The 14,157-nt window shown below is 37.2% G+C and overlaps 1 protein-coding gene and 1 long non-coding RNA gene across 2 annotated transcripts in view; one reads left to right on the top strand and one right to left on the bottom strand.

Annotated features, from left to right (window-relative positions):
- Window positions 1–13,916, bottom strand: part of LOC135427432 (uncharacterized) — a 28,874-nt gene extending 14,958 nt beyond the window's left edge. Inside the window, exon 1 of the mRNA XM_064680952.1 lies at window positions 13,595–13,916. Within this exon, the coding sequence (XP_064537022.1) occupies window positions 13,595–13,715 (121 nt within the window). The 5' untranslated portion in view covers window positions 13,716–13,916. The remainder of the gene's footprint in view (window positions 1–13,594) is intronic.
- Window positions 1–14,157, top strand: part of LOC135427433 (uncharacterized) — a 49,633-nt gene that overhangs the window by 8,209 nt on the left and 27,267 nt on the right. The window lies entirely within an intron of this gene.

Below are 14,157 nucleotides of genomic sequence, written 5' to 3'. Positions count from 1 at the left end.
TTTTGAACCGATAGTTCCTGTGACAGCTATATGATATAGTGGTCCGATACGTCTTGACATATGTACTGCCTTCAAGAGAAAGACGGAAGTATGCAAGGTTTCAAGGTGATAGAAATAGACAGTCAGACAGACGGGTATAACTATATCGACTCGGTTGTTGAAGCTGATCAAGAATATATATATATGCTTTATGGGTTCGAAGATGTTTTCTACTATGCGTCACACATTTCATGAGGAAATTATAATACCCTCTACAATGGTATATAGGTTAAATAGTTGTAGTACAGTATTGTCTCTCTATTGAAGAATATATGTTTTATATCATAGATATGTATACTCTTTAAATTTAACTGAACTAAAGATAAAAGTATGATTTCACTTTTTTTTTTTTTTTGATAATTACTTCAATAAGAACCCTTAGTTATATTAGTTTAAATCTATAGCCTATGTACATACAAAAAATCTTTTCTACAAGAACTCAATATTTGATCGCAGGTTAAACTTTCAGCAGAGCAGCCAAAGCAGACTGGCAGCGTGGCAATTAACTAAACGATTACGATAAAGATTACGATGACAGTAACGTCTTCGTTTGGGTTTATAGCGTTTATCATTAGCTGTGCGCATTGTCATTGAAACAATTCATTAGCCAGCTGCGGCTGCAGCTAAATGGCCGCGAGCTACAGTTTGTAATTAGATGAGCAACTTGAGTTTTGGCTCTTATCTGAGGCATACGTAGCACATCCATATCCATATCCATATCCATTACCATTTCCGTCACTTGAGTTCATTGTGTTTGATATTATGTTTCTTAATGACTTACAATGGTTTGTTTGTGGCGCTGTGGTGTTGCTGTAATGGGCCAGAGGCTGCCTGGCCTGGCCATGGCTTAATTGTTGTCTAGCTGGCAATTTGTGGCTTTGAGTTCGACCTGCACCTGTACATGGCTATATACATATACATATATATACGTGTGTACATAAATGCGCCATCATCCATAGCCATAACCATAACTCAATTTGTTAACATAATTCGCTCTGACAGCGACGCGTTGCATGCCACGTTTAGCTGCGCCATTTGCCACACGAGTCTCTGCCTCAGTTGGTGACATTGGCCGCCGTTTCCAGCTAAGCGGCTGGCGACTAATTGAACATGACATTTGCCAATAAACAACAATCGTTTAATGTGCATTATTCTGACCTTAAGCAGCATATTGAAAATTGGTTTTATGTTTTTCGTTTTTCCCTCTTGCGGCTTGGATTAGCCGCCTTTGCTGTGGCTTCGCTTGGCTTAGCTTGGCTTGGCTCGGCTTGGCTCGGCTTGGATGCTCATAAGTATCTGCCTTAAGCGCCCCTATGAACATTTATTGAATATGTTGAAATTGCTATAATTTGTTATCGTCGATCCACAATCGCAAAATGTTGCCTCTTGTTGCATGCGCTTCAATGTCAAGCTGCAAGCGGCGGCCCCAAATGATATCCAGCGTCTGCTTCAAATATCAAGTGCTGACTTTTGTTTCTACCAAGTCGGCTGCATTAGGCTATGCCATATGCATATTGGCGAATAAAAGCACTTCGATCGATATTTAAAGAGCTTCAATAGACTAGTTTTGCTTAGGTGTCAAGTTCATTATCTCAGTCTGGAGGCAGCCAAACAAAAATTCCAATCATTTCAATTGAATTGAATTTCAAGATATTTTTCAAGATCAGTTTGTGTTGGTTGACTGAGTTTTCTTTCCAAAATAATTATGAGAATAATTAATATTATCTACTTTGTTTGCAACTAGTGTATTATTCAAGATTTAGCTTTTTTCTATCAAAAAAGCTGAATTTATCTATTCATTTATTTTCTATGTTTCAAATTAAGTCCATTGATAAAGCTTGAAGCATCGCCCATATTTTCTATGTTTCAAATTAAGTCCATTGAAAAAGCTTGAAGCTTCGCCCATATAAGTCCAAGCAGATTTTAATACTTATTTTAGGTTAATATATCGCTATATATAAAACTGTTTGTCATGACTGCCTGATTGACTGATTGATTGACTGAATGACTGAATGACTGAATGACTAACTGACTAACTTTATAGTGATCAACGCAAAAAACCTTTAAAGCTAGTAAGTTGAAATTTTCACTGTAGTGCACGCTTAAACGGGATTTTGGGAAATTCAAATTGTAAAAGTTTTCTGCTTACCATCTGTTCGGCTTCAAAATCATTTAAGAGATTTTTAGCGATAAATGTTTCGTTCATTAAACCATTGACCAGCTCCATGCACGAGATTTACTACTCTTAAAGAACGGACGTTTATTTTTCGGCTGCAAGATTCTTAGTTATGATTCATTATTCGAAGGACTTTAAACGTGCTTTCAAAGGGAAGGGCGAATTCAATTTATTACAGGCGAAAACTCGGTGAAAAAGTAATAACTAAAATGCTTGGCACAAAACTTGCCACAGCCCAGGCAGGATAATAGCCCCTTGTATATACATATATCAATAAGTATATAAATATAAAATATAAAACTGTAAGAAAGTCTGCAATGAGATGAAATCTGCATCAGCCGCAACAAAATTGCACCAACTGGGACTTATGTTGTTCTCGTAGAATTCCGTACAAACTCACATCAAAGAATTCGATCAAATATTTATAGTAAATATTTTTTTTTTGCATTTAAATATGGCTAAAAATTTGTTGCCAAAGACTTAGACTAGTTTTAATGGGACTTTTTAAAGGTTGACGAATTTGCTCGGTTGCTTTCTGTGAGTCCATTTCACAGTTTGCAGCAGTTTGCAAGCTTGTAACATTATGAATAGACTTTTCCAGCTGAACCATAATAAATGCTATTATAAATATAATAAATGACAGACGGACAGAGAGACAGGCAGACAGACAGTCAGACAGACTGGCAGACTCAGCAATAGTTGCTGCCATTCCGATTGTGTCTCACTTAGTTACTTTATTTATTATTATTTTGTTGTTGTTTTTCGTTTTTTTTTTTTTTTTGCAATAATATAATTTAAATGGCTCTTTTGAGTATTATTTATGAGTGCTCTGGCTGTTGCATGACATAAATGTGTGGCTGTCGTCGCGTTGCTGCTCCGGTTGTTGCTGTTCGCGTTGTTGTTGCTGTTGTTGCTGTTGTTGCTGTTGTTGTTGTTTCTTGGCTTTGCACGCATATGACCCTCAGGTCTTCCATGAGAAAAGTCATGAACATGACTGGAAATAGACATAATGACAGTGGGACGGAACAGACATAACCAGACTTGGTTTGTAATATTGAAGCACATCGTTAGACAACAACAACAGCAACAGCAACGGCAACAACAATAAATAAACGTGTGTAATCTGTTACAACGTTGCCGCATTTTATTGTTGCAAAAACAACAAAATTCTTTGTTGTTAAAGTTGCTCATAATCATAATAATAATTTTTCATAACGTAATAATTCTTGACTTGCTTTTTTCTGTTGCTTTAATATTTTTTCTCATCGTTATGTCTAATTAAAGTTGCGCCTTTGTCTTTGTCGTGCATTTGTGTGGAGTGGGCGGCAAAGGGGGCAGATTTCGCATATGATTTTTAGCACCCCTAAACAGCTCAAGTTTTTTTTTATATAATTTATTTATTTTTTGTTGCTTTTTTTTTGTATTTATTTATATCGTCATCGTGTGGCAGCCGCAGCGCAAAATTAAAAGAAATAATTATATATAATGTTGACTGGCCAAGGACGCGCTAGTTAGTTGCGTTTTGTTATTGAGGTTTTTCGCGTTTCCATACTTTGTTCTCTATGCACCGACTGACTATCTCAATCTGCCGCCGACTGCCTGCCTCTGCCTCTGCCTCTGTCTGTATGCTTCAATAATCATTGTGCAGTCATGGATTCAACTGTTGCTGCTCGCTTCGCTGGGCGCCGAGTCGGGTTATGTTATGAAGCTATATACAAGTAGAAGCGATCTCTATGTATACTAGAAACGTATGTGAAATGCAACATGCTTCGATTGCCTGTCAGTCAGTCAGTCAGTCAGTCAGTCGGTCAACCATAGAGTGCAATGTGCGAGGGCGCGGATGCTTGCAGGCATTTAATAAGCGTATGAGAAGCTGTTGAACGCATTGCAGCTGCGACTACGATTAATCATTAGAAATACTTATGAGCCGATGTAAGCTTTAAATTTATTCAACAACAAATCAGCTTTCAGTTCATTCTCAAAAATGTACACAATGTATTCAGCTATTTGATAAAAGTCAATTAATTCTTGAGCATTTACTTTTACAAGCAATTTAATCAATATCTACTCAGCATCTGCTAACACACATGTAGAAATGTATAAAATTCGTAGTCTGTAAGTTTGTTAAAGTAGTATATAGATTAACAAAATAGATCATAAACAGAAGCTGCCAAATCAGCAAAAACGATCTCTTGCGATCTCCACATTCGTTGGCCAGACAATGGCGTATAATTATTAAAATTAAAGAAATTGAAGTAAATCAAATCAAAAATTCATTATAATATCCATATTTAAATTCCAAGTAATTGCATGAATAAAATCGACTATGCAAAAATCAAAAGAAACTAACAATAAACCAAAAAAATTAAATTTGATTAACGATGCGGCTTTTGTTTGGGTAGCCGTTTGTAGATCGACGATTGCAGATTGCAGATCGCAGCTCGTCGATTCCTTTCAAAATATTTACACAAGGGCGTACGTGTCTGAAATAAAAACAAAAATCAATGTAAATTATGGCACGTTGCGCGAGTGCTTTGGGCATTCGCATTCCCTTCAAACTCAAGCCCAAATCCATTCGGCATACGGCAATGGGCCAAGTGAAATGAGCCAGCGGCCGGTGGCCATAATCAGCATAAAAATGAATACAATTCAAAGTTATTATTTTGCTTTCTTGGCGAGGCACTCGTTGGCTCAAGCTAAAAATGGCTAATAAGCTATGCCGTTTGCCACTTGGCGTATGCGTGATATTTGTGCTTTTATATGCATTATGTGCCGCATGCAATTAAATGTCGCCTGAACGCGCTTTGACACACGGCTCCATCTGCGTCTGGCCGACAAACGATACGTTTATTTAGCTGAGTCAGCGACGGCGGCGGCGGCGGCTTCGTTGGCCCCCAAACACGTTTCCAGGCCAGGTCTTAGCCCAAATGTGGACGGCCAGGCAGCGAGCCTGGAACTGGGGCCACGGCACGTTCGAGTACAGTGCCAAAAACGCAAACGGTATTTCAGTTGCTCTCGTTGCTGTTGTTGTTTCAGTAGTAGCTGTTGTTAGTTGTTGTTGTTGTTAGTTGGTTTTTTTGGTCGCTTTTGGCCAACAAGGTGAAGGTTAGCGAACTGTCGCCAAATGCAACACACGACTCGTAGATATGGGAACATGCGCGGCGGGCCACTTGAAGCATTGCCGGCTCCATAAATATGCAAATCACATTTTGAACTCGGCCAGCGACTTGCTGCCTAAATTCATGGCATTATTTTGCTTTTGTTTTCGGCTGCTGTCTCGTGTTCCGCTTAACTGTTGCAGTTGCATTTGCTTGCCCCAGCAGTTTGTTGCAATTTGTTTTGCAACCAAACAGCCGCTAAAACGGGACGAAACTCTAGCTATTTATCGAAGTCAGAAGATAAATAAATAAATAACCGAAATTAACTAGAAATATTTATAATTGCGATTATTTTGATAGATTGAGACATAACTCAGTGTATCTCGATGTCTGCTTACATTAAGCCGAAGCTCGGACTGCATAAAAATAAGGAAGACAAATACCTTCCGTCTATGCGCTGCAATAGAAAGTGAGTTACTGGACAATTATGCATCTTATTTATGTTACAATTGGGCCAGTTACCTTTTTATTTGGGTTACCTGGATTGGCATCTAATAATGATGTTATTGTACAGCTTGGACATATTGTAATCAGTGTGGAGCACACTCGATGCCATGCGTATAAACAACATGAATTACTTTGCAGCAGTGCTGCCTTTCCCCCGCAAGCCCCTCCACAAGCCACTGCCGCTGATGCTGGATGGTTGAAGTGGCAAAACCCCAATCACAATTATGCAGCAATGCAAACACAAACAACACATCGATAGTTGTCGATTTGTTGGTTGCCAGTTGTTGGTTGTTGCTTTTTGTCTTGCTCAACGGCTAGCTCATCTTTTCGTCAGTTTTAAACGGTTGCCTGATTGATTTTTTGGGTTACAACATGACCTAACTGATCATTATGACCATAACGCAATTTGCATTCGGCTCTTTAACAGTCCGTCTCCTGAGATTGTGTGCGCGCGCGCGCGTGTGTGTATGTGTGTATGTGTGTGTGTGTGTGTGTGTGGCAAATGGAAAATGGAACTTTGTGATTGATTGCAATGTCCAACGGTGCGTGTCCAAATGGCCAACGGGCCCTGCACAGCGAGCAATTACGTTATTTTCACTGCGAGAGCAAAATGAAGACATCATTTGGCTTCAATTTGGCTATTGCCACATTTCGATTTGTATAACAAATTGCACACAAATACCCGAAACCGTAAATAACAGTCGAAAAAGCTGCGGCTAAGGCTACACAGAATGTAATTAATCAAATGTTACCAAAAACTCAGCGACAAAATGACAAACTCTGTTTGACGACACTTGAATGCACTTACCAGTTTGAGCAGTAAATAATTGAATTGGAAAATTAAAGGCCTTAAGGCATATACTTATGTCCAAGCGAAGTTGGTTTGGTTTATAGGAACTTCATGGATAATATTGCTGCCCTATTTGAGGGCGACAATTGGCTATTTCTTACATTCAAAGTCAAATCAAATCATCAATTATAGTCTATATTTGGGAAAATATGGGAATATATGTACACATTTAATCTTTCAATTTATTTATTAATATGTATTAATGTATACTTATAATATGAAAACCCCGAACCTCGAGTCAGCTAAATAAATGTTTAAGAAAAGGAAAGATCGCCAAAAACAACATTATAATATTATTAAATATTCAATAATATTTCAAAACAGAAATATTCAATCTATATCTCCTGTTTCTCATAAGTTAATATTAAAGTTCAATCTTTGCCTTCGTTCAATATGCAGCATGCTGCTGTTTATAGCTTAAGCTGTGCGGTTTTCATCCGTCAATCAGTCAGTCGAGACAAACTTTTCACCTTTACTTAGCGCAAACTACTTTTTAATAGAAGTGAACAACAAACTTGACTTTCATGCAAAGTTATTTAAACAAATAAAATAATATTGCCTTATGCAAGATTATAAGTCAAGCATAATTTCATCTTGATCGTCGTGCATTTATATAATGATAAGTCCAAGAAATGGGATTAACTAAAGCCCTCATCCTTTATAGGAAAATCAGTAAGGCTTGCAAGTATCTTGGTACAACAGTCCAAGGGACAAATGTATATTATGTATTATATATTATATATTATATATTATATATTATATATTATATATTATATATTATATATTATATATTATATATTATATATTATATATTATATATTATATATTATATATTATATATTATATATTATATATTATATATTATATATTATATATTATATATTATATATTATATATTACATATTATATATTATATATTATATATTTTATAAATTATATTATATGTGATATATTATATATTCTACATTTAATATATGAATGAGGAAAGCTTGGCTGAGAAATAGGACTTAAATACAGGAAACGTGAAACATTTTGACACATAAATCGAACCACCGTTATTTTTTTGTTTTTAATTCGTGCCATAAAACATATCTGTACATAAAGTCTTATGTGTAGAGAAAATGTGGAACTAGATTCTGTAATTATTTTAAAAAATACCAAGGCGTTTAACTGAAACTGGCCACACTCAGGGCGCAATGAACTAATAAGTACTAGATACTAGCCATATTTAACTTGACTTGCCTTTTAATTTTCTATGCGAAGAACAGTTTGAATGATGACAGCGAATAAACTGGCTATTTGTGAGAAAGCATATAATAAATGTCAATATGCAAGAGCGCTTAACTTAAAATATATATTATAAATATGTATATAGTTAAGTACAGCTGTAAAGCGAAGAAATTGAAGCACCCTTTGGTTAGGGTATTTAACACATTTGTACACGGGTAGCCTCTGGCTTTGCTCAACTCTGCACAGCATGTCGCACATTTTCGTTAATTTATTTTAATGTTAAGAGAAACAAGAAATAAAAAAAAATAAACAAAAACCAAAAGAAACGAAAACAATTTCATTTTGTTACACACAAAATTTCAAATGTGCCGCATTCAACTCTTGAATTTGATTAATTCGCTTTTGGTACTTTTTGGTACTTTCGCCCCCAAAATGTGGATCAAAATTGATTTTGCCGATTTTAATTAGTTAATTATTCATTTTTGCCGCCAGCTTATGTAAGTAAAAGACTTTTTTAGCTCGATGTGTTTTATAGATCGTCTCATTTGCATACCCCGATGAGGTCTCTATCTCTTTCTCCGCATCTATCTGTCTCTGTCTCTCTCTCTCTCTTCGCCTCTGTCGGCCTCTGTCTCCTTTTTAATCGTTCATCTGAGAAATGAATAAGAGTTGTCGCTACCGTTTGGCGACACTATTTGTCTCTCGTTGCCCAATTGCCCAATTCCAATTGCTTTAGATCAATGATTGATGGTTGGCGGTCGCGCGGCTTTTCTTTCATATTATTTCATTTCAATTTCAATTTGAATCACAATCTGAGTATCAGAGTTTCGGTTTCAATTTCTCAATTGCTCAATTGCCCGCAATGCGTTTGGCATTTCGAATAATGAAACCTTTAATAAAATCAGCTCGCACATAAACTGTGTAATTACGGTCGGTCCGTTGGGCCGTCAGTCACACAGCTCGTTGCTTTTAAAGGTTAAAACTGAGCATTTAAAATTTTTAAAAGCCGTTAAAGTGCATAACAACAAACACAGCGCACACCATGACAATGACAACAACAGCAACAACAATAACAACAATTAACCAAATTGCGCTTTGTTCCAATTTTAAAGCTTAGCTCTTTCTATGCCCAACACATACACACACACACACACACACAGCTGTTAAGTCTTTAAACCTTTCAAACGTTTGGCCAAAGTTCGAATCGTTTATTGCCAAAAGCAACAACTGAAATCTTTACTTTTTATTTAAATATGGTATTGAAGTTGAGACTACATTTGACTTTAAGTCGAGGCTAATATTACATTTAAATCAATTTCATAATAGGAACCATTCAATTTGAATAAATATTATACATAGAGCCAAGCAAAAGTGCTTTAGTCGAGAAAGCTCAAGCCTTGACAAAGATAAATTCTTAATATTTATTGATCCTACATCGTAAAACTTGAGAGAAATGCTTAAAATAATGGATTTCGATATCGATACCTATCGATTGCTTGCTTATCGACTATCGGAAACAAACAATTGCTGCGCGGGAACTCGCTTGCTCTCATAGGTTTTTGAGATAGTCGCGCTCTTGCAAGTGGAAGATGGACGGATTGATGGAAGGCCGGACGGACAGTCGGATATACTGGCGACCACGGTCAGATCGACTCGGCTATTGATGTTGATCAATAATATATACACTTAATAGGGTCGAAGACGCTTCCTTCTACTTGTTACAAACATTCGCACAAAACCGATACACCCTTTTAACATAAAAAGAAAATAAGTTGAAGATAACAATCAATTAATCAAAAAAACTGTCGATAACAACATTAGTACTCAGTTGTTACAATCGGTATTATCGATACCTTTCAATAATTAAAGCAATAGCTGTTATAACAATCAGATCAAAGAGCGAGCTTGAACTTAAAAGCCAGCTAACCGTAAGATATTCGTTGCTCTTCAGAAATTGAAGAATTATCAAAACAAAACATGCTTCTTTTAAAAATATCGTTTAATGTTTAATGCAAAAATTTAATGCAAAAATTAAACAAATTAATTGGGCGTCATATAAATGAGAAAGTCTGAATAACTTGATAATTACAATTCAAAATGAATAGAAAATAACTAAGTAAGAGTTAACTCTAATTGTTATTGTACTGGCCCATTGAAAGTCAAAGACCCAGTTTCCAGTAACCACTTCAAAGCCCGATCCTGACACAGTCTCTCGCGTGTAATTGCCGCAACCGCAAATAGGTGCACGTATGAGTATTATGTACAATATGAGTATGTGCGACTAAAGCGGCAACCACAATAATAAATGAAGCCGAAAGCAGATCTTCAGATTGCATGCAACGCCTTTTTGGCCACGTTTGAGCCACATCAATTGGGATTGCGTTATGGCCTGTGTTAAGATCGTTATGAATTTTATTTACTTTACTTTTTTTTTATATTTTATATTTGTATTTATTTATGTCTTATTTCATGCGCTCATTCAATTTCATTCATTGTGCAAATGAATGGCAATTGTTTGCTTATGATTTTACGGCTTGTTTGTGCCACGAATCGGGGGCGTCTCTTGACAACCTCATCAACACAATGGCCAACGCACATCTATCAGTATATATGTATATACACATGTAAGTCTCGTATCTTTTGGATGCGAATCGCAATTAAAATGTCAAGCAACTTGCGTATGATTAATTTACAACAACAAAATAAAAAAAAAGAGGGTATACATAGAGGGAATACCAGCAAGAGCAATCGTGAATTATATAAAGCAAAAAAGAGCAACTTTTCACACTTTACAACGATTCACAAAAACTCATTAAAAACAGGAAGGGAGAATGGCTATCTTCGGCTTACTGTGATAGAAATGTGGCATAGAACTTAAGAGATCTTTTATACAAATGTTTTCCGATCGATTTTTCTTGTGTATGCAATATGATGTAGATATTAATCTAATAATAATTAATCTTCATACAAAAACTTATTTCATGAGCAATTCTATCTGTAGAGCTATGTGTTATGGTAGGCCAATCCTAAAAGGAAGGTTACTCCCATGCGACCTAACTACACGGCGAATCATCTAAACACTTTATACTTAGTACTAGACCACATCGTTAATCAACTTCATTGTAATTATCCCATCATTGTAAAGTGCCCCTCAATGTAAATACCATTTAGGCTAACAAACATGGTTTCTATAATGTATATCACAGTCTTCTGCTTGGCAGAGATCAGAAGGTATTGATCGATTCTAGCGGCTAATATAACAAATTGAATAGGATTTTGCTTATACGCAAGCGGCTTGGTAAAACTGGTAAATGCCAAGTAAAGCCTATTGCCAAGTCTACAAGCTCCATACAGCTTTTCATACTGCTAGAACTTAATTTTGGACCGATTCTTCCTGTGATAACTACATGATATAGTTTTGCGATTCGATCGATTTATTTCTATATAATGCCTGCAACAGAAAGACGTATCGATGGAAAGTTTCAGGAAAATAGCTTTAAAACGGAAAGACTTGTGCTTTAATAGAAATACACCGAAAGAGCAGGCTAAATCGGCTTGACTTTGGACTTTATGCGCTCGGAGACGTCTTCTTCTATGTGTTTCATATTTCATGAAAAAGTTATTCAAAGTATTCATTCCAAGTCAAGCTCCAGTCAGCCATAAGTTCTATATACGTTTGCAAAAAGTATCTGCTAGTTGAGCATACCCAATACAGCAAGTGAGATTGCTCATAAAATATTCCAATGAAATTTTGAGCATTAACATTAATTATGCAAAGTGTGTGTGTGTGTGTGCTTAGGAAAACTGAGGGAAAATGTTAAGAAAAGAAAATTTGCTGCCAGCTGTAGCTAGTTTGACAATGGATGTAGATTGCCAGGCATACACACACATAAAGTACTAACAGCCATTACAGACGTGTGTATACAACTGCATATTAAGGCATGTATGTAGCTGTGGGCTGTGCCATCAGCAAATAGGCAAATGGGCAAATGGGCGAGTGGGCGAGTGGGCAACTGGGACTGGGACCGAGACTCTGGCGACCGCATGACATAATGACACAAAGGCAGAAGATGAAGGGAAAAGTGTGAAGTGAAAAGTGAGAAGCAGCTGCTACGCGATAAACAAAAGAAATTAACTTGGCAACAACAACAACAACAATACGGAAGCAAGTGCACTGCGGCAACTGGGCAGATGAGACAAGACCCGGTTTAGCGGGGGGCACCAAAATTGTTGCCGATGTCGTAAGCTACAGCCCCATCTGGGAAAATGTTTTTGGAGCGCATTAGATGGTTACATACATACACCTATATACATATATATATACACGCTACATATGTAAATCTTTTGTTGTGTTTTGTCTTTTCGGGTTTATTGTTGCAGAGCTCTGATTAATTAGCTGGCAGTTTTTTTTTCTTTTTTTTTTTTTTTTTTTGATTTTTCTGGTTTCTTCGCGCTGCACATCTCTCAGTTTTGGGCGCTTGTCTTTAGTTACTTAACGCCGCCGACAAATTGGCAACTCGGGAAGACAACTTGGCTCCAAGTCTGTTCGCGTAGCCGGTAATTGGATGCCATGTGGCAGAGGCAGAGGAAGAGGCGTTGTCTTGAATTTGCACCTAGTTTAAATTATGGCTACCGTGGCAGGGCGCAACTTATATAAGTACTAATTAGGGGAGTGGTTCTGCTAATATGCGACTGCATTAAAATCAAGATGCCATATCAAGACATATCTTTAAGCAGAAAGTTAACTTATTATATTATTACATAGATAAACATTTTATGAGGAATATATCAAAGAGTTTGTTTTTTTGTTGCTCACCTGACAGATTGATAAGCCCTTTACTTAGCCCTTATCTTCTTAAGAAAGAAATCAACTTAAATATTCTTATCCAATTTAATTTGCTCTTTTTTTATTTTTTTCTCTTTTGACTTTACTAATTGGAGCCCCTCACGATCAGTGTGAATTTCATCTATCTATATAATATTTATTTTTGCCGTGAAGCAGATCCAAGTTGGGTTCAGTGACATTTACAATTTCTAAGTTCAATTAGAATCCGAATGAAATTCTGATCAGCATTTTCTTCCATGTCGCTTTGCATTACCAACTTGACCTGTGTTTTGGCTTTTTGCTATATTCTTGGAGTTGCCACATGGTTGGGGTATTATTTAACTTTTGCTTGCTCCCATTTTGGATGGTCAAGTTTGCGGGCTTCGAATTAACATGCAGGCTAAATGATACGCAATCCAATTAAATCTATAAAGCTGAGCTCTGACATGCCATGCTATGCGCTGCGCTGCTCTTGGCCGACATCATTATTATACAAGGCAAATTTGATACCTGACACGCCCACTAGACGCCCAAACAACGTAGCAACAACAGCAGCAGCAACAACAGCTGCCAAAGTGAAAGCGATGCCACAAATCAAAACCATCAGCAGCTGCCTTTCTCCCCTCACCCGTCAATGCCCCCTGCAACCGGTTGATGTTAACGCTGATGTTGTATATCGTTGTTGCTGTTGTTGTTGTTGTTGTTGCTGTGGTTGTTGTTGCTCTATGGCCGTTGATGACTTTATGCACCACAATTCTCAGCTGGCCAGCAAAGGGAAAGGTCTGTTGGGCGGGTAGGCAGGGGAAGGTATCTTTTTGAAGAGGTGTCACTTTCGCTGTCGGCTGCTAATTAAGTCGATTCAAACTTACCGTTTTGATGGTCCGCTTCCTGTTTAACAGGCTGCGGCGGCTTGGCCACAGCCAGCGTGGAGGAGAGCATAAGCATTAGGAGGATGCCAGCGTAAAGCTGCACTCGATGTCCTGGTGTCATTGTCCTGTCCTGGGCGGTTGTTCCTGTTTGGTTGGATCTTTCGCTTAGCTCAATTGCCAATTGCAATTCGCAATTACGCAGTTGATTGTTGATGTTGTTGTTCCTGTTGTTGTTGTTGTTCCTGTTGTTGTTGATTTGGTTTCGCTTTCGATATGTTTAGTTTGTTGTTTTCTTAATTTGCTATTGACCTGTTGAATACTGCTGCAGCTGCATTTCACTTTCATTTTGAACAGAAAAAAAATAAGTTGATAGTCGAGCAAAAATTTAAAGCGACAACAGCAACAACAACAGCAGCAAGCACAGCCACGGCAACAACAACACCAACAGCAACAGCAACGGAGGCTGCAAAGTGAAATTTCACTCTCTTGTGGAGAGCAAGTCTTGCAAGTGAATTGTGTGTTGGGGTCACGCACTCCTGTTGCCAGTTGTTGTTGTTGTTGCT

Source organism: Drosophila montana, unplaced genomic scaffold, assembly GCF_035044405.1.
Source record: "Drosophila montana isolate Dmon_TW-CO22-7 unplaced genomic scaffold, ASM3504440v1 contig_2178_1, whole genome shotgun sequence".
Classification (NCBI taxonomy): Eukaryota; Metazoa; Arthropoda; class Insecta; order Diptera; family Drosophilidae; genus Drosophila; species Drosophila montana.
The sequence above is the reverse complement of the archived record's forward strand: the minus strand, read 5'-3'. Positions and strand labels throughout refer to the sequence as shown.